At 28.3% G+C, this 22979-nt stretch overlaps 1 protein-coding gene across 1 annotated transcript; it reads right to left on the bottom strand.

Annotated features, from left to right (window-relative positions):
* Positions 1-3759: 3759 nt before the first annotated feature.
* On the bottom strand, positions 3760-22557 carry LOC142322637 (WSCD family member AAEL009094). The gene is made up of 5 exons (XM_075361716.1): positions 22429-22557; positions 14329-14434; positions 9506-9689; positions 7103-7354; positions 3760-4088 (listed from the first exon to the last, which is right to left on the bottom strand). The coding sequence occupies exons 2-5, from the start codon at positions 14428-14430 to the stop codon at positions 3760-3762; spliced, it is 867 nt and encodes a 288-aa protein (XP_075217831.1). The 5' UTR covers positions 14431-14434; positions 22429-22557.
* Between the last annotated feature and the right edge of the window lie 422 nt (positions 22558-22979).

The raw sequence follows: 22979 nt of genomic DNA, 5'->3' as shown, positions 1-22979 counted from the left end.
TGAAGATGTATATGATTAAATAAGTTATATTGTATATTTTAGGAGCAATGAACAGGCTTTTATTTTCTTAAATATTCTCCTTCAGGTTTAATGTAGAGCTAGATTAAATACACCAACTGAACATAGTATGTTGAATTAGTTAAAATTTGTTTGTTATTTTTTTTATTGAATGGTTATTTAGGCCGTTTTTTTAGGTTGCAATGTATTTTAAAGTCTGTATTTAATTGTAATAAATGCTCTCTAATCTTAATGATATATGAGTAATTCTAGTCTCTCTATATAATTTTAATAATTATTCTATTGAAAAGTGACATACCAACCTATCTTGTTTACAAATTGAAAAGTTGCAATAACATCTATAACTTTAGATCAAGTTCAGAAAAATAAATTGACTGCATCAATGAAAATTTTAAAATTTTTAAAAGAAAAAAAATTCATCTATACATGAGAACACCTCTACAGTATGCTAATCAAATATAAATTGAGAGAGAGAGAGAATGTTGATGTACAAAAGTTATAATTTAGATTAACAAAAATTTGAATTATTATAACAAACAAAGAAATATTGAAATTTAGAGATAATACTTGTAAACATTCACTAACTGATTACGTTAAGTATCCATTATATTCGTGTCTTAATTTTATTTTGGTTTAAACACTTAAAAACATAGTAATCTTAAGCTCTGGTTAATTTGAATAATGTAAGGTGAATTTTTCCAGATGAGCAGGATTGCTGATAAATAGAATAACAAATAAACTATTATATTAGGAATAGGTAAACTGTGTTTGGTTTTAGTGCATTTAATATACATATTTACTTAGAAAAAAGCAAAAAGCTATATTATTTGTAATTTGAAAGTGATTATTCTTTTTGGTTTGTGTATCCATCTTCTAAGTTTTTCTAGTCTCAGGTGGTAGGAATTTGGTTACAGTTTTTTATAATCAAATCCTTTCCTGAAACTTACATACTATATCATAATTTCCAACTTTTCTGATTTTTCTGAAAGGTTCCAAAAATTAATTTTACAATTTTCAGAGAATTCTCCAAATTATTTTGAACTTTTAGAATTGTTTTTCATTCACAACAAATTCAATGAAAACTTATTTTACTTTTTATGAAGAACAGGATAAAAAATTGAATTGTAAGAAATTACATACATCAGAATGGAAGGAAATTTAATACTAGCAAAATATCAATACTTAACGTGCTATGGACATGCCCTTCTGATTGTTCAGTCTTGTTCACACTTATCTGCTTACCAATTAAAGATTAAGATTAAAAATGGATCTTCTAAATAAATTATTAAAGTTGTGAATGTTTGGTTTACATTCTTTTGAGTTAGAGTGCAGTAAAAAATGTTTACTCTGATTCTGACTACTTTGATTTTATGGAGATTTTGTTTCTCCATGAGGAAACATCAGTCTTTTACCACATTATACATTAATTAGTGAAATTTTCAGTCTGAAGTAATTTTATTGTACAAGAGACATGGTTATCTTCTTTTTTCATTTATAATTCAGTAATCCCTGTCACGCCATTAAAATATAATTTACCCTGGCTCTTCTACCTTGTTTCCTCAAATATCTTTTTGAAATGAACCTTACTAAGAATTTATGGGATTTAATTTATACAAATTCTTCCAGCATGCCTAAGTCATTGTCATAAAAATTATTACTTTTACATTTCAGAGCAAAATATTCAATATCTTTCTTGCATCCCATTTCACCTCTGTAGAAATCTTGTTTCTGCACTTTGTAGCCTCTGCTTATGAGCTAACTTCATTGTCCATTTCTTAATGCCAATAAAATAAGAAGGAATTGATGTTGCTTTATAAAATTTTATGAGCATTTCTTGTCTTACCTATTCCTAAGCACTCTTTTTGTCCATTTATCCATTCTTTGTTCCATTCATTTTGTTTCTGTTGTCTTATATCAGTTTCAGATTCAAAAAGAAATAATGATGACTTACATCCACCGAAATTAAAATGTCTGACGTTTTTAGTTGGGCAGATTATCTTTTGAATCTTTTATCTAACAGTCTGTATCCCTTTAAAAGTCATTCTTTGCATTTTACCAATGAAATATCCAAATTATAACTTCTTTTCTTTCAGTATTTATCAATTTAAATAATGCTTGTTGTAAAATATCTAACTTCATCAACTGATATTACTGTGTATACCTTCTCAGTGGCAAATAGCAAAATTTAGACTACTTTTCTCTCCCCAAACCTTTCATGAATGAAATTGACGAAAAGACTGGGTAAAGAACCTGGAATTGATTTTAATTTTTTTTGTTTTGCTGTATATACCAGCATCTGAAAAAGCATTCAGACATCTTGTGTAAATTGATTCATGTATATTCCATAACTGTTGCTTATCGTCATAGACTATAACAAATTTCTCAATAATTATCAACAATTACACCTGGTTAATAAAATTAAAGTAAAAAAATTATTGTATTTTAATTTTTAAAGAAATACTAACTAAAATATAACATAATCTACATTTTTAGCTGAAGTAAAAAAAAATTAATAAATAAATTTGTAAATTTTAAAAATAATTCACTTAGTAAAGAACTGATGTCACATTAAAAACATATTCCACATTACCAGGGTTCTATTATGATTACATGAGGAAAAATTATTTATAAATATGAGGTAAATATGAATCTGTCTCTTTTTGACAAACTACACCTGTTCTAAGAGACACCGACTCCTGGCAATTTGTCTCATTTGCAAGCTGACAAAGCTGTTGTTCAGAGTACACATACAATGCCAGGCAGCTTAGTAAACTGTTTAGTGCATATCCTCCCTGTACCCTGCCTATAACAGAACATGTAACTTGTCTTTGGAGTGACTGTAATATAGAATCAGTTAAGTTGTTATCTGCAGTACTACAAATGACTAAACTTATTTTATAAATATTTATATTTAAGAATGGTTTTTTAAATATTGTTTAATTTTATTATTTGTAATTTCTTAAAAATAGTATTTGTTATCTTTTAACTATTAAAATATACCCCCTGTTATTTCTACTAGCAAATTATTATTAAAAGGTTCTTGATCAGCATTCACTGACAAGCTAAGGAGTTTTTAACTTTATAAGAAGGAGATTTTGGGAATAGTAATAATTATTTCATTGTGTGTTTGCAACACGATTACACATCTACTCTTGAAAAAACAATTTTATGTAATTGTTTTGAATCCTGTGTACTCATGATTTAAAGGATTGTCATTTATTCATATTAGAAAATTTTGTTTGTTAGCCTATTGAAGTTAATCTTCTATTGTTAGAAGTTAACCTAGCCTATTGTTGTTAACCTATTGAAGTTATTTTTATGTACAATTGCTGAAATTGAATTTATTGCTAAGTTCCTAAATTTTTAGAAATATAGTTGTCTCTATGTTAATATAATGTTTTTATTAGCATTACAATATTATTTCAATATTATATTCAGTTAGAAAGTATAAATTCTGATTAACTGTTAGTTTTATGTCTCTTTCTTTTAAATTAACTGTTGATCATCTTTGTACTGCCATTATTGTGCTGTGAAAGTCTGACACGACACTCAATGAGTTTTAACGGCCTCTCATGTTTTATTTTTGTTTGTGGTTTTTTTTTTTTTAATTATACATTCTTTACTCTTTTTCATGTAAGCTATATGCATTTGTTTGTTTGCATATAAAATTAAAAAAAAAAAAACACAACAAAAATTGGCAGTGAAATTAATCAAATATGATTGGACACTTAATAATAATTATTACAATTTATTAAGGTGCACTTTAATCTCCTGCAAAACCTTTTCTTGCTCAATTTTAAGCATCATTTTCATGGAAGATGTGTAAGGATCTATATTAAAAATGCGTCTTTTACGTCTGTAAATTCCTTCTCTTCTTTCTAGTGCACATCTCATTTGTTGTTCAGTTACCGGCAGTTTTACAAATTCTAGGAGAGAACGTAATGTGAATTCTATATCAGCAACAAGCTGCTCATAAACTATCACGTGAGTCGGTCCAGTGAAATTACGTAACCAGTCTAGATTCATGTTTCTCCATGCAGATAACTTGTCCATCACAAACTGCTGCCAGTCTGTAACAGTATAATTATACATTTGACTGAGTGTATTGAAACAATTTCCAAAATTATAGGTTGAAGATAATAATATTACATTTTCTGCTGGGCTGAAGTACTCCTATATCTGCGTAACATTTTCAAATGTAGGCATTTTCTTTTGTTAATATAAAATTTCATTGTTTTATGACTTTGATATGAAGTGTGCATATTCACTCGTATTTAGAAAAAAAATATGCATAACTCCTGTTCTCAACAGTTTTAAAACATCTGATCTTGAAACCTAAATTTCTTCTGTGTATGTTTGAATAAGCCACTGCTATTGTCATTTGATAGGATTAACTACTGTACATATTCTGGTGGAATAAGTTTCAATTTAAAAGTTGTGTATGTGAAATTTAGGGCTGTCTATAATTTTATGTAAGGTTTTTTTTGGAATAAACTGTAATTATTACTCAATTTAGTATCTCTATAGTATTGTTTGCAATCGTGGCGTTAAGATTAATTTTTTAACTCAGTCAGTTTCATAATTGTTTACTTTTAGTTTTTATTAAATGTATTTCATAGCCAATTGTGAATAGAAATTTAATGAATATATTTTCATCAACAGCTGTCCCTATTTCTGTAATGTCTGTATTTTTTAAAATTCTTTGATAAAACCTTCTTTCATACTTATTTTTCTAGTTTTTGGGATTAGGTAGGAGGGATTTAGCTGGATCTTTTTGAAAAAAAGTGCAAGGGTGCCATTTGAGTAGAGTTGTTAAGTAGGCATAACACTTTCCTACTAGAGTATGTTAGTAGCATTTTTTGTAAATAAAGTTACTCATCCATTTACAAGCTGTTTCTAATATTATTTAATTTCAGTCTTATTATATAGCTAAAAGTGCTGAACTTTTGTTTTTTCTTATAAATGAACTTATACAATGAGCATTAAAAAATATGGTGCTACTTATTCATTCTACAGGACTACTTCAATGTTTTTTTCTGGTCTTGTTGTAGCTACATATAAGTGGTATAACATAAGGAGGTTTAGTTATTAACAATATTAGGAGAGTAAATATGTGGTACATGTTAATAGGAACTGAACTGGGTTTACAGTAATAAAAGAATACAACACTAAAAAGAAAACACTGTGATATATTTGGCAGAAGTGACCCCTTCCATCAACAATCATTTTGTGGATAAAAAGAATGACTTTCTTCTATTTGAAATTAATGAATGAATTTACATAGTGTTGACTTGCTTTTTTTATAATTGGATAATTGATGAAGGATTCTTTAACTTTATTTGTTGTAATAAAGGCTACACAAATTAGCCGTAAGTGACTTTATGTCAATCAATAATCAAGGAATATCATAGAACATTTTTTAACAGAGGAATAATGCAAAGAACTATAGTCTGATCATAATAATATTTTCTAATTATCTTAAATAATCCTATAAATTTACTTTAATGAGTTTCCAATTGTATGCCTACATAGATGTGTGATGACAGTATTTGTTAAGTTTTGTTATGGTTATAGGCATAAAAGTTAATTCAAGTAAATTATTCCAGTAATCATTATTGCATATACAAAGGTATAAAATACATTTATTACTGTTTTGTAATACGTATGCTTTCTAGCAGAAAAAAATTTCAAAGTAACACCCGTGTAATGAATAAGTATTCGTATGACACTAAATTAATTCAAACAACTCACTTTAAACTTTTTTAAAGAGTTTTTGCAGACACTTCTTTCAGAATTATCCTGCAATTGTTGCTTCAGTTTAAAGCACCTTCGTTGCAGAATCATCTACTGCATTACTCTTAACACCTAAAATATGCTTGTTCCAGACTAAAAAAGAACTGAAAGACAGATTCAAAGAGAATTTTCTCTATAGATAAATGAAAAATCAGTTGTTAATTTGTTTTGTTTAAAAGTCTGCAATAAGTATTTCATTTACAGGAATACTAACAGCTGGTTTCTGTATGCTGTGTAGCCCATGCTCATGCCTTCTTGGTAAATGAGAGATTTTTTTTGAGGAGGAAAATTCCTCCCTATTTGAGTAAAAATAAGACCCCGATTTGTTGTCTTAACTCTTTTGTGAACACTAATACTTTTGTGTTCAGATTACAGCAAAAGCATTAGTATTTATAATAAAAAAATTATGCAAATCAAACTGATTATAAATTCCAGTGATTCTGATGCAAAAATTTTATTGTTTATATAATTAATCTTAAAACTGAAAAAAAATTTGTAAACCAACTTCTGTGATAAAGGAAAAAACTGGCCCATCAACATTAAAAAAAAATAATATAAACTAAACCAGTGTGCATATTTTCTGCTATAATCTTTGTACTAAGTACTTGAATTTACCCTCAGTAAGAAAATATCTCCTTCAGAGAGGGGTAGAGTCCTTGAAATTTGTTTAGGTAAATTTTCGATATAACAGTATAAACCAGTTAAAAATTTCCTCTTGTGTTTGTCAAATTTAATGTTATGAACTAAAATTGATTTGTGGTTGAAGAGAAAAGATGCAGTGGGACTTTTAAAAAAATCTAAATCATACTTCCTTCCAATTAATTTATCATTGATAAATTTATTGTTTGCTGTGAAATAATAACACTTTATATTTACATTCTACAGATTACTATAATTCTGCAAATTTGTTTTCAAAAGTTCAGGTTTAATCTGGATTTTCATTTTTACTGAAGTTGTTAATGTAGTTTTGTGTATTAGGTTGGCCTATAATTGTACTGGATTCACCAATAAATTCCTGTTAAATTCCACCACTAGTTTATAGTATACAAATGAGAAGAAATTAAAAGTATTCCTGGTTCCAGGTCGGTTCTATTTTCATATTCTACAGTGTCTGAGAAATACATCTTTGTAAAAAATTGAAACATTTCTCAATAAAATTAAATTTTTATTCAAAAATCATAGTTGCAATAAACCAAAGCATTGTCATCCTAGAATAAATTAAAATTTATAATTCAGTAACTAAGATACATTTTGAAAAGAATGATTAAAAATTGCATTTATCAGTACTGACATCGTCCTTTATTTCGTTTGTATCTGTCTGGAGATGCATATCCAATATGACCTCCACTCTGTCTGTTGAACTCTGCTTGAATAGCTGGTCCTGGTGCTCTTACCAGAAGTACTGCAGAATCAAAGTGCTTCCGTGCTGCTGGTCCCCATTCGTGTGTTTTTACAACACTTACACTCCCATTCATAACAGACTCTGCTGGAAAACCATTCTTTAAAAGGCCATAATCTTTGTACACTGAGCCTGTATAGATACCTGTAAAAGACATGTTGAAATTGCAATTATATTTATTTTTGTTCATTATAAATTTTGTATCTCTTGCCAAAATAACTTTATACAATCAAACTAAAAATTAAAATAAAATAATTTTTTTCTAAGTAAAAAATAATATTCTAATTATTATTAGAATATTATTAGAATTCATATTATTTTGTTAACATGTTTATGTACTTCTCTTATTACCCTTCTTTAGTGCAGTTTTATCCAGTTCTAAATAATAATTTAATTTTATAAAGATTTTTATGGGGAATATTCTAGTGTATTTATTGAATATTATTGTTGAAATTAAGATACCACTTTTTTCTGTAACACCAACTGAATTTCATTAATAAAGATGTTTGTGGTGACACTTAAGAACCCATAAGGTACAGAAAGTTGTATCATATGAATAGTAACTCACGTATTTCTCAGTCTTGTAACTCTCTGCAATAAAAGGAATAAAATTTAATGAATATCATGACAAAGCATGATTAAATTTTATAGATATTAAAATTTATAAATAGCTCATTTTCAAATTATTTAGAAACATTTTTATCAATGGACCCATCAGAGCTAAACTATTCACAGTCATTTTTACTAATCTAATTTCTCATTTCTTGCATAGTCTTTAGTAATTGAACACCAGAAAGTTATCTCCATGTACTAACAATCTGATAGTGTAGTATTCTCAGAAATTTTTAAACTGTAGCATCTTGGAAAATAAAATGAAGCGAAGTAAAAATACAATTTCTACAATTCAATACTATGTTTAATAAACTGTCTGTTAGCGACATAACTACAAAGGTACTATGAAATAAGACATATGTCAAACCTAACAGAAACAAATCAATGTTTTAAGAACAAAATGCATGCTACGCCAGTCATCTTATAGAAATTAGAGAATAAATTGATCTCCTGTGGGTTTTACTGAGTTGACTGTATTATTGCATTTAATAATGCCAAATTTAAATGATCATCAGCCATAATAGTGGCACACTCACTCTGTTCACCACAGGAATTGCCTCATATACATGGAAAATTTGCCTTATACACTGTGTGCACTTGACAGGTGATAATGAGTTACTGTAAAACCTTAAAACAACTATGGGTTCACTTTCTTCTTTAAGTAAACAAGTACCTCATATAATCATTTTGTAGCTAGGACATATTGAAGTGATGACACTTAAATTGTTTAAAAAAAATTTTTTAATCAAACTTAATCTATACGTGCAAAAAAGATTGTATGAAAGTTTCCTTTCACATAAAAATAATCAATATTTTTTTCTACAGATAATTCTTCATCTTACAATTTAATCAGTTTACATAGCTCAAGAAATACAGAATATTAGTTAAAATCTCTGCAAATATTACATTATATTTAATAACATATTTCTTATCAAATAATTTGTTTATAAAATCATTAAATCTCTTACATTCCATAAGAAGTTACTATAAGAGAGTCATGAAGAAATATTGCTGTTAAGTAATGAACAGTAATAGCAGTAACAGATTTGCTATGCATGTATGTTAAGTGGTAAAACTGTAATGGTTATATGTTGCCTGACATGAGTCACAACTTATTCCCAAAAATAACAGAGCTTTCCTTAAGAACAGTAAGCATCCCTTGCCAGATTTACTAGGGAAAGTGTGAGAAGCGGTTTCCCATTACCTTCTTCAATGAGCCAAATGTACAGTCACACAACTACATGCTAAGCCACTACTATACGAGAGCTTTGCTATAAGGTGGTAAAATTTATAGCATAATTGAAAATTATACTAATATTCTTATTGATGTTACATCGTTAATTTAGTATTAATCATCACATTCAAATATGTTGGAGTGGCGTAGATGGTTTATTTCTATCTGGCTTGTTAATAGTTTGAGGGCCAGCCAAATCAGTCACTAACGCTCCTCAATATTGTCTTCAGCCACAATTCTCTTGTTGGATTTTGATTAACAGATCCTATCCTGTTGATCCATGCAGGTAATAAACTACAGTCGTTACACAAACAAATGACAGCAGCTTACAGAGTCCATTCAAGAAAGCTCACAAAATACCTGGAAACTTCCAAAATATATGAATGAATTAATCAGTTTTGTTCAAATAGTAAATGTGGTATGTAAATAAGAAATTATATTTGTATTACCTGTGGCTTGTTGTAAGAGGTATCGTAGCCATGTGTTGCCACTTCCAGGAAATGAAGCTAGGGCAATAACTGGTCGCAGCTCTGGATTTGCTGTAAAGTGCAGAGGTTGGCACCAGTGCAGGTTAGAAGCAGCTGCACGTGATCCACCCTCTCCACCAGATCCCGACCAATCTAGTTGCCTGCTCTTTAAAAATTTGAATAAATAATTGTACCATTCTTAATTTACAAATATATAGGAATGATAAATTCATTCATACATATTTACCAATAATTTGTATAACTTACACTTTTTTATTTATTTTATATTCAGATTATTTTATTACAAATTATTTGTAATATTCAATAAAAATCCATCTACTCAGTGAGCTAATCAAATCTAACAATTTCTATCTCTCCTCAAACAAATGAAACTGGATTACTATTACGTACTAATGTATTTCGGACATGGAGAAATTACATCTACACTGCATCTAATGCAGTTAGTTTTAGTTAACTGTGTATAAGTAGTAAATAAATAAACAAATGTAATTAAATGACTCATTTCTAAACATATGGAAAACTTAGAAATCTTTGTGACCTTTTATTTTAGCTACTTAATCATTGATGTTTTTTTTCAATGGTGGTTATTTTAAGTTGTTTAGAAATGCCCTAAGTGTATGGTTATATATTACTCTTCATCTACATTATATTTGTTTGTTTACTATCCTATTTATACCAAATTATGTTGTGAATTTCTTATTGTTCTAGTGTGCTGAGTTTATGGCTTTTTAATGTTGTTACATGTTTTATTTTATTTTATATTATGTGTGAAATATTGCTAATGCAGATTATAAATTTGTTTGGAAGTCTTCATTTATTTGTAGCAATTTGTTAAACTTGTTTTATTATGTGAGATGTTTGCATATATTTGTTATGTTTATTATGTCTGTGATTGAGTTTTTGTTAAGTCTGCTAGGTCTGATGCTTACAGTTACTGCAGTTTAATTTGTATACTATTGAGATATTGTACACATAAGTGTGTCTTATTAGTCTGCTGTATGATCTTGTGTTTTAGAGTATATTTTAATAGCAACATTACCAAGAGCTAAAGATTCATATTTACTCTCTGTAGTATATATAAATTCTGTTAAATAAACCACCTAGTACAGAATAATGAGATATATCTTGCTTTAATTTTTCATGTAGGGTCAATCCATTTGAAGTTTCTCAAAAAAAGCATAAGTTGGTTGCTTGACCAATTCAAAAAAATTGAAACTTACCCACTTGTTTCCTACATGTCTCAGGACCTTAAAACTACTTTTAAAAAATTTTTTATTTAAGCAGTTTACCTGTGATGGCCATTTTTGTTACGGTTTGCACACCTATTTTTGTGATTGTAAGGGTTTATGGAAAAATTCATAACTAAAAAATTATTGGTCCTGGAAGGATGAAACAAAACGCAATTTATTCATATTTTCTCAAGGTAAAAGACTGGTTTAGTGGTTAATTTACTATCTCTCTTCTTTCTATGAGAAAATTACCAATAAAGTTGAACATGAAAAACAATGAAATTTCACTTTTGGTAATTTTTTCAAGAGGCAGGGATGGCATACACAGCTTGAATTAATTTTTATATGTAGCTATATATATTAGCAGTTTTAGTATAAATAATATTAATGGTGATATACTTACCCCTAAATTTTTATGAATTTTTGAAAATTAATTTTTTTTTAAATTCAAATTTTGACCTCAAATAACTCTGATGGGACTGGTGATAAAAATCTCAAATCTGGACAGTGTGTTTTTGTAGATGTTTATGCTAAATAAAAAAGGTTCTTGTGTATTGTACTAATAAAAAAATAACCTCTCAAAATCATGAAAAACCTGTTAAAAGCAATACCATTTCGACTCACTAAATACGTGCTTCAAGGGGGTTCCCTGTCTTCTTGGCACTTTAATATTTTTGTACTTATTACTATAGTTGAAATAGTCTTGTAAAGTTTGAACCATTCAACTGCAGTGTTCATGTTGCAACAGGCGCTTGAAGTCATTTCCAGCCGTCAGGAAAATTCATGCTGCAACATGCTCATTTATGCTTGTTGTATCATTTAGCTTTGCAGTTTGGTCAGTTGGACATTATTCAGTGACCTGTTCAGATCTTTACCGAGCATCTCAAATTTCACACTGTGTTTGGAAGTGTTTATTAAATAAATAAGTTTTACTTAATATTATATTTGCAAATTTTAAAATCAATTAAATTTTTACATTATTTTCAAGTAATTTCACATAAAACAATGGAAGAACAATGTTCCATAGGAATTTATGTGAATGAAGAGTGTCATAAAACAGTGTATGGTCCAGTGCCAAAAGAACTTATTAAAATTTGTGAATTTAGTGATGAAAACCAACTTATTTTTTTACGTGTTAATTCAGATGTCACTAGTGTTTGTAAAGATAATGAAAAAACGTTTTTGTCAAAATTCAGTCACCTGTATGGACAGTTCTGTTGTGACCCTTTGAGAACTCATAAAAAAACAGTTAAGAAAAAAATAAAACAAATAATATTAGAGTAAGCTCTTAAAGAACACATTTTTCCAAATTTAAATTTAGTTAAATTTAAGTCAAATTTAGTTAAATAGTAAGTCACTATAAAAATAAAAAGAATTTTGCTTATTTGTGCAGTCACAAAAAACACTTTGACCTTGAAGTTGAATGGCACTGCTTTGGATCATCCCATGGGAAAAACGCCTGTGATGGTGTGGGACGAACAACAAAACGTGGTAAAGGCAAGCCTGCGAAGGCCATTAAACAGTCAGATACTAAACGTTGATGAAATGTATTTATTTTGTAATCACAAGCTGAAAAACATCAAGTATTTTTTTATTAAATCAGATGAGATAGCTAAGATTTCAGAAACTCTAAAAAACCATTTTGACTGCTGTAAAAGAGTTGTTGCTACTAGAAGCTACCACAAGTATGTTCCTGTGTCAGAAGGCATTGTAAGATGCTACTTTATTTCAGACTCCAAGGACTATGAAGAACATCCTGTGTCAAGTATAGTATCACTTTCACTTAAGGAAAAAGACTCTATTGCTTGTGTGTATGATGATCAATGGTGGATAGGAGTAGTAGATATTAGCCTCGTAAATGACTATGTGCAGGTTCATTTTTTCCACCCAGCTGGACCACGTACATCATTTCAAAAGTCTCAACAAGACAAAGTGTGTGTGCCAATCCGCAAAGTCCTGAGAAAGTTTACATCACTTGAACTAACTAGAATGAGGGTCGTTCACACACAATTTCAAGAGAATTATCAGAAGAGCCATCACAGCTGTTGGTTAATCACACTAAACAATAACCTTTCATTGCTACAAAAACAGGCTATTTCAATGAAGAATAATTAAAATTTTGCTGCAATTTATTTTTTCTTTGATAGTGTTTACAAAAAAACTAGTATAAAAATAAAAATGAATTCTTAAAAAAAAATGTAGGCTACTAATTGAAATCTCAGTTTTACAAGCATTTTTGAATCAAATTTGTATTAGGTTACTGGTATTGGTTAAGTTATCATTAAAGTAAGACCTATCATTAATAATTTAAAAAAAAACTATTTTAAAAATATTTAAAACATCAACTTTAACAATGTAGGGGCTAAATATAAAAAATGTAAAGTGCAAAGAAAACAAGAAACCCCCTTGAAGCACTTATTTAGTGAGTCAAAATGGTATCACTTTTTATAGGTTTTTCATGATTTAGAAAGGTTATAACTTTTTTTATTAGCACAATACACAAGAACATTTTTTATTTGCCATAAACATCTAAAAATCACTGTAAGTTGTGCAAATTTGAGATTTTTATCACCAGCCCCATCAGAGTTATTTGAAGCCAAAATCTGAATTTAAAAAAAAAAAAATTAGTTTTCAAAAATTCATAAAAATTTAGGGGTAAGTATATCACCATTCATTTTATTTATAGTAAACTATAATATACTATATATATATATATATATATATATATATATATATACTACTATCATATACCTACATATAAAAAAATAATTCAAACTGTAATGTCATCCCTGCCTCTTGAAAAAATTACCAAAAGTGAAATTTCACAGTTTTTCATGTGCAACTTTATTGATAATTTTCTCATAGAAAGAAGAGAGATTGGTAAATAAACCACTGAACCAGTCTTTTACCTACAGAAAATATGAATAAATTGCGTTTTGTTTCATCCATCCAGAACCAATAGCTTTTTGGTTATGATGTTTTCCGTAAACCCTTACAATCACAAAAATAGGTGTAAGCATCATAACAAAAATGGCCATCACTGGTAAACTGCTTAAATAAAAAATTTTAAAAAGTAGCTTTAAGGTCCTGAAGCATGTAGAAAACAAGTGGGTAAGTTTCAATTTTTTTTGAATTGGTCAAGCAATCAGCTTATGCTTTTTTAGGACACTTCAAATGGATTAATCCTGAAAATACTTTCATGGGATCCTGCATCCACAGTCGTGATTGAAATAATACTGTTATTGCATAATAAAAATTCCAAAATAGAAATACTAAAATACGAAAATTGCATATTAATTTATACCAGCGCTGCAATCTGTTGCAGTTTTTATAAGACCATCTCCTTCAAAATCTCTCTCTTATTTCACTAGGTTATTTATTTAATTGAATTTTTGATATATATATATATATATATATACACAACCTCAGTATAACACATTGAGTTATCTTTATATTCTGCGATAAGAAATTATTTATTTACTTAATGAATGTTTCATAGGTATTGTTAAAAAAATTCCTTAAATTAATTATAATCTACAAAAACAATATACCTACCTTACTTTGCTGATTTTGTAGAGTAACTGATGATAAAAGAAGTACACCTGCTAAGTAAACACTAATCAAAATTCCAACGGCACACAGTCGCCCTCGAATCATTCACCTATTTAAAAAATATATACAATTGGTTCTAGAATAATAACTTCTGAAAAAACTGTGTATAAGTGCAAGTGTGTTTGTATGCATATGTGTGAATATAACACTTTGCTGAACAATACATGAATAAAAAATTATATTTAAAATTTATAAGAGTTTTATTTATAACATGAATTGTACATAATCATCAGAGGTTGTGTATGTCTCAAAAACAAAACAAAAATAAAAAATTGACTGCATAGGAGGCATGAAATTAGCTTTGAAAATATTGTCTGAAAGTATAATCCATGCATTTAAATATAAACTCTTTTAAATAAAAAGAGAAACTTAGAATAAAAAAAGAATAGAACATTTCACTATATAGAGACGCTTTCCTTAATATCTCCATATAGTTATTCTACATAATAGAGTTGGGTGTATTACACAGTAAAACCTAAGTTTTATATCTATTGAAACATTCTAGGAAATTACATGTAAGGTAAAACAGGTAGAAAAAATTCATTGTGTCACTTGCTTCATATGGATTTTCTGAATCAAGTTCCTGACAATCTTTAAGTTGAGAAAACTATCTGATTCAAAAGTATTCATACTCAAAGATGGCTCAACATCTGCTAATTTACAACAAAATATTTTGGTTTTAGTATAATTGATTACTGAAACATTTCTGATATGTTGAGATTTACTTTGTGTTGGAACTTAACTCAAACATTCATTCAATTCCAAATATTTAATCATTACAGTAGTATTCTCTGAAAAGAGTATAAAATTTGCATGGATAATGAGTTATATTAATTAAACGTTATTTTAATTGAAAAATGATTAATTAGTTGGTTAAGAACATTGCTGTGATAATGCTATTTGAATAATTTTAACCTGTAATATGTAAAGGACAGGTCACTCAGCAGGACCATACTAACTTTATTTTATTCCTCATAAAGAAAAGAAGAATAAAACCTAAGAAGGTGCCTTTTTTTTGGGGTGATGACATGAAGTTGTTGCATGAGAAGAAGAAGAGACCTATACTCACCTTTATGCTCTTTTTAGAGGTTAAAAGCAGTTAAAGACAATGCGTACAGAGAGTCAAATTGCATGTAAGAAGAAAATAAGAAAGAAGACATGATTTCAGAGGACAGGAAGCTAATAGCTAAGTGATTTAGTAGGAGCCACCACTATCCAGTTTGAAGACAGGAATAATAACAATAATTTTCATTGACAAATACATTGGCTTTCAGAAAATGCCAAGTTAATATATATGTATAAACTAAATACTACTATATACAATCTGTAAGAATGTTGGACCCAAGTGTATACCTGTTAGTCAATTTAAATAATTTTTTGAAAAGATAAATCAGATATTAATTAGTCTTCTAATTGTAAAAATAATCATCCTCAGAACAGTTGCCTTTTGAAATGAGATATTATTTTAAAGCATTGTTAAAGTTATTTTCACATAATTACTTTAAACACTGCAAAATCTTATAAAATTTTATTCCAGCGATGTAGCTTTTAATTCATGTATAGACATTTGATAATCACCTAAACACTTAACCTTGTTATATTATAGCTGTGAGCGACCTTATTTTGTTTATTCTCCATTTCATCACTATTAAAATAGTTTTATAAATATAATAATGAAAGAAGTGTAAGTAAATTTTTGTTTACAAATACATCTTTACAAGAGTCATTATATTTTAAGGTATACAGAACCCTGACAGTTTTCTGAAGAATAAAAATTCTATTTATATATTTATCTGGAGCACCTCTCCACACTTCAATACCAATAAACTAGAATAAACTATACCAAAATAAACTTTACATTACTGTTCACAAGTTAAACACAAAACATAAGTACATACACTTAAAACAGATTTGGATATCTTTTTGCAAGAAATATTTATTTAGTGTTTCCTAAAAAGGTTTCTATCAGCAGTAACCCAAAGAAGTTTGGGATATACTTAATTTTACAATAAAGTATCCTATCTTAATATGATTTATTATTAAAAAAATTATCATTATTGCAGGTAATAAATAAAAACACAATAAACTGCTTTTATTAAAATTAATAATTAAAAGATCATTTTAAAAAATGAAACATTATCTACAAAAATGGACAAATTAGTGAAAAGTTAATGATATCTGATCCCCCAAATGAAAGCAGTAGTGTTATCAGCTAAATTAAGTACCTTGACATTTTTCATTTTGTATTCATCATTAACATACAACATAAACAACAAACAATTTAAAAGGCTCAGGAACACTACTTCTTGCAATATACCACAATACTATATTTGTTGGCAATTTCTTTTCCTTAGGTATCAGTAACTGACATCTGCTACATAAATAAAAAATATATTCATTCTTATTGATAATTCTTATTCTAAGCATCTCTAATTAGGCAAATAACAGTTTATGTGAAGTTGTATTAAATGCATGAGACAAAAATCTATAAAAAAAAATATTTGTAATTAAATATCCTAATAACACAATGATCTAAAACCTTGCTTGCACAAAGTTTACAATATAAATAATTCATGCAACATTCTTAATCCATTGAAACTGCTATTGATACCATATTTAATTTTGTGATAACATTCATGAAATTATCATTGAAATATACATTTACAGCTGTACTTAACAAATTTTACATTTCTAAAGTAATTCAGGACTATTAATCAATCTTTTTTTAAAAGCGAGTTCTTTGTTAATTACCTTCAAATCATCATCATCATCATTATTGTACAACTCCAGTTTCCTGGTGTTGCTTGGTAGCCTCTTCCATTTCATTTCGTCCAGGTAAACCTTGTCCATTTTTGTTTCAGGAAGTGAAGTTCCCCATAGGTTGATATCACGGCTTATTTGGTCAATCTATCTCTCCCTTGGTCTTTCTACTTTTCTCTTGCCTAGTAATTCCTTATTCAACCATATTTGCAGTGCTCTACTTCAATGTGACCAAACCATCTTAGTCTTGCTGTTCCTACTGTGCCAGCAGAGTTGTGAATCCAACTTGTCTAACATCCTCATTTTCAATTCTATCACGTCTTGTTTTTTGAATTATTGTTCTTTGGAACTTCATTTCTGCTGACTGTTGTCTACTGAGGTCTCTTTTGTTTAGTACACAGATCTCCAGACTGTAGCATATTACTAGTAAAAAGTAGAATTTGAACATTATCATTTTTGCTTTTTGCTTTCCTAGGTATCTTTTCATCCCATAACAGCTTCCTAACTTAGTGGTAAAAATTAGAACCTTTATTAACCCTATTGGTCACTTCATATTTGTCTGGGCCATTCTTTGCAACATTGTTTCTGAGGTAAGAAAACTGTAGTACTGTTTGCAATTTTTCTTGATATAATTTTATCTCAACTGGATCAGACTGTCTTCCCACCACCATTACCTCAGTTTTAGTTTTACTGGGTTTTGGTCCAAATAATTTAAATTTATTATTTCAAAGATTCAGTTTTTCTTGAATTTCTTCAACAGTGTGTCCCCATATAAAAATATCGTCTAGAAATGCCAGAACTTAAAATCACCTCTTATTCTGGGTTTTAATTGCTTCATTATTCCATCCATTAAATTATAAATAAAAGAGGAGATAGGGCATCTCATTGCTGTACTCCCCTCTTAGTTTCAAACCACAAAGAGTAGCCGCTTCCGTTGTCAACAGAATTTAAACATGCATCATGCAGTATCTGAATTATTGTGATTAGGGTTTTAGGAACATTCCTCTTTTTAACTACATCCAAACTACTTTTGATTCTTTTCAGCTGATTTAATAATTTTTTTTTTTGGATCTTTATTAAGTTTAGATTTATATGAAGGATTCTTTTAATTTGATTGACATCCTTATAACTAGTAACCTAGCTCTTACTTTTGCCCCTGTCTATTTTAAAATACATTATTTTAGGAGATCTTTATTCAAAGATTCTGTATTCATAAATTTACTAAAAATTTATATTACATCACAGTCACAAGGGCATGTTCAATTTGCTTAAATGGTCTATAAAACATCTTATTAAATGATGATCAAAGATTTCTTACTGTAAATTGATTTCTAAAGTAAAGTTATGGTCACTGTCATATTTGATTTTGACAGAGAAGTAACTTAAAAAGATTATTAAGATCGGAAAACTTTGAATCAGTATTTAAAGTATTTACTTCATTTGTCAAAAATTTATCAATATGATCAGTGCAAGTCCTGCTACTAACTATAGTTCTAAAGTTTATTTTGACTTTTATAAAATAATAAAAAAATTACAACCCGCTTTCAAAATATAATGACATAAGAGAAGTTCCTCCGTAAGTTCTTTCTTGAGCTAATTATCCTTCACTGGAGTTATTGTTATCAGTGTTGTTAATGGTGCCTAATATAAGGTTGTAACTCTTTTAATATGTAGTTAAATAACATATTTTATCCGTTATTTTGTTCATTAAATAAGTTGTTTTTGCCAACTTAGTGTTGTTAGTTTAATATATTCAAGTGTTGGTATAAATGTGGTGTAAATTTGTAAGTTTTTTGCAGAGATGAAAAACACAACCATGTCATTATTGCAATTTTTAAATTGATATCTTTGTATGTGTCCTGTTTCTGTGAGATGATTTACTGATGTTTTGTGTAATATGATATTTTTAGTCTTTTGTATTTTATTTCTTGTATTTTGAGATCCTGTCTGTTTATGTAGTACTTCAGAGCAATATTTGCAGTTTAATTTGTAAAGTGTTATGCTGGTGTGTTTGTCAAGAGGTATGTGATTTATAAATATATTGTGTATTTTTGTGTATTTTATTTATAGTTTAAAAGAAACATAATAACCTTCTTTATCGATATGTTTGTGATTTTGAATGAGTGCTTCTTGATATTTTAACGTTACTTATTTTTTTAAACTGGTTGTTTTTTTTAATGTATTTTGTGTAATATGGTTCCTAGGAGTGTAGATGCATAGCTGTTAATGTGTATTAAATATTATTTTGCATTGAATGCTTAATACAGTAGTCAGCTGATAAGGGTGTACGTAATAGGCAGTGAAGTGTATGTGAAACGGCTGCATATTTATGTTGTGTGAGATAATTATATATGTTATGTGTTAACTTTTTATGTGTTATGTGATAACTTTATGTGCAGTAACTGAACTGAATACTATTTTGAACGAACTGAATGCACATTCTGTATCCAGTTTGCATCCACAAATACAAAGAATAAATAGAAGTTTTGTAAACAACACCAGAATCAACCTGTACAAATCACCTCTTAGAAAGGGGAATTTCTTTGTTTATAATCATTTTAAATTATTCTAATTTGTAAAAGCCACAAACTCAATACACTTGAAGAATTTAATATTTATATACTAAATTTGACAAAGCAATATATTAATTAAACAAACATAACATAAATCAATTATACAACCTTTCCATACACTAAACAGATTTCTTAATTGATTAGTTTTATCATCAAAGTCCTGATGTCCTTCCATGGAGGATCTAGCAGGATGAGATCATCACTTACAGAACTGATAATGGGAAAGAAAGTATAAAGAATTATGAAAGAGTGGTGGGGGGGGGGGGGTAAGAAAGATAATATACTACTTGGGGTGGTTTACTGTCTCATCTATGATCTATGAGCACCAACAAGAACAATACTACTTGAAGTATCTAATCTAAGAAGAGACTGGTTTATATTTGAATAAAGATCTCCGTGAATATTTCTATTTTTGAGTATTTAGAAAGTAAGTGATGTAATATTTTATTATTTTGTAAAATTGCAAACCTCATTTTGTTATGCTGATTTATGACTTTATGTCTAAGCTGTAAATATCAGCTAAATCAATAAAGTGAATTACTTGTCCATTGCTGTTCAGGATACTTATGTTGAGGTTAGCTGCTACCTAAATAAAATTCTTTTTACTTCTAGTTACTGAAACTGCAATAGATTATTAAAAATTCCAAGAATTATATTAATAATATTGAAAGCAGATATTCTACAGATCAATAAGACTAGAGTATTCAACAAAGATACTTTGGTAAACGATCTCTCAAAACCTTCAAACTCAAAGTCTTGAGTTTGATGATTCATGATTCAAAATCTTAATTAAATCTACAAAGATAAGTTCTGACCTTAAAATTTATGTTGTCTAATTAAAAAGCATGACCCTCCTCTAAGACAGGAAGTATGAATATAAATATTTGCTACTTAAAAAACATTAAATTTACTTAAAACATGAATACCAGTTTCAATAAACCAATATTTACAGGATGAAATTAAATCAGTATTCAGTTTCATTATATTTAAATTAATTATATCTAATTAATTAATATTTAGTAATGTATTAATTCATTAATTAAATATTTAAAGAGAAAAAATAATCTATCAAAAGTTGCAGGATTTTACTATTTAAAAAGTAAAATTAGAGTGGATGCATAAAGCATAAAAGATATTTAAAATTAAAGTGGCACAAGCCAGGAGAGCTTTCATTTGGAAAGAAGTCAGTTAATATTAAACAAATTTATAAATTAGAAATAAATTATAGCTAATATTTTTATCCAATTTATCGATTTATGATGATGAAAAATGTGTAGAAGACAATACAGAAAGACAGTAAATAGATTCTTTTGAAATCTGATTTCAAAGATGGCTTGATAGTTTTCAAAATGAAGAAGTTTTAAGATAAACTTGAAACTTGAGAAGATAGAAGTTTGTCAGAATCATAAAAAAAAGAAGAATAAGGTAGATTGAAGGTATGTTAAAAACCCAAGGTAAGTTGATGTAGCTGGAGAAGGAAGTATAGAGAATAAAAACTATAAAAGAAGACAGTTGGAATATAAATAAAATGTGTTTTAGCACGTAGAAGGCATTTGAGGTTAAAAGTTTTCCCTTGAGAAAAACAAATAGAGTAGTAGCAAACTAGTCTAATAAATATAAAAAAACTAACATATTTTTTAAGTTAAGGACATGAAATATGTTTCAATTTATGTCTATAACTATGAAATTACAACGAGCTGTAAAATGGAAAAAGTTAACAAAAACTATTATTGTTACTTTATTTACTCTTCAAGTCTGTTATTAACTTGCATGTATCGTACAGCGATCTGAAATGTATCATAAATGTAATCGGCTTTCATTTTCTTTAAGTATCAGCGAGCTGATTCATTTTTGTTAAGATTTAACTTTTTCATGTTTAGTAAATTAGATCACCAAAAAAATAATTCTTTAAGTTTTAAGTAATTTATTAGACCCTCCCTGAAGTTACGGTTGATATATAAATGAGGACATGAGATGTACATCATTAATAGAATTTCATAAGCTGGTTTTGAAACTTTCAAAAAATATTTTTAATTAATTTTTTAAAAAGCGTACTGGTTTTGTTGAAGGTCTGGTTATTGAAAACAGTGGATAATTAAGGTAATTAAAATCATCCTAATCAATGTGTTTTCTTTTGTTTTTTCTGTTATATTGTAAGAGCGTGTCATTTTTTATTCGGATATATTTTGTACATCCAAAGGAAATATTTTATTATACTGAAAAATATTAATAAACCCTGATAAAAAAAGTTGAATGATTATTACAGTATATACAATTACGTATTTTTTTGTTATTTTCTCTTCAAATATTCTAATATAGATCAAGATTTTTTAAATAATAATTCACATTAATAAAATTTATGATTGTAAAACATATTTAAAAAAAAAACTATCATTAAAAATAATACAGCTTTTTTAATGTATTGTATTATTAAACAATGTTTTGCGTATATTGAGCTACCGTTTTTAACTTTTAATTAAATAAACATCTTTGTGAAATTACGAAATACCGAAAAATTAATATTTTTAAATAGTTGTAAAAGAATAAATGAAAATATTAAACTTAAAAGTGATATCTTTAATAATTATACGATAACGATTTGTAATTAATTCACTTATACAGTTACTAAAATAATACTAAAATTGAATTACGACGGAACTGCGCTGTTGATAAGTAAATGCACGGATGGATATTAGAGTGAATTTGTTACCTTCATGGACCGATCGATCGGTTACAGGATGATGTTTCATGTCTACAACACTTTAGAGGAAGCTTTTGAGAGAGGAGTATGTGCGTGATGACTGTTTTGTGTCTGTATCGGCCGCTCCGCTCATTTCTGTCTCGGAACCGGGTTACGGACCGGCGCAATCTGCACCAAAACCCCCGGTAACGATCACACAACCTATTACAGACCCATCGCTCTCTGAGTGCTATCATTTCTACTTACCGTTTACAAAATAGACGAATTCTGTTTATTTCGTTGTACGTTAAAATAAAAATCATTAGTGTTTTTATCAGGCAAAAGATTACAATAATAGGTGTTGTTAATCGTTCAGCTGAAAGAATTGATGTTTATAAGTATGAACTGCTTTTTTAATTTTGCTTCTCTCGGTTTGCAAGTCACAAAATCTGTTCGAAACCTAAATTTCTTAAGAAAAAACATAAGGTTATAAATAAATAAAGTAAATCGTGCGTACACGATTAATACAATTAATTTCTGATAAACCACGCGAGTTTAGGCGCTTAAATTCTGTAATGAAT

The sequence above is a fragment of the Lycorma delicatula genome, chromosome 4, assembly GCF_047948215.1.
Source record: "Lycorma delicatula isolate Av1 chromosome 4, ASM4794821v1, whole genome shotgun sequence".
NCBI classification, from domain to species: Eukaryota; Metazoa; Arthropoda; class Insecta; order Hemiptera; family Fulgoridae; genus Lycorma; species Lycorma delicatula.
The sequence above is the reverse complement of the archived record's forward strand: the minus strand, read 5'-3'. Positions and strand labels throughout refer to the sequence as shown.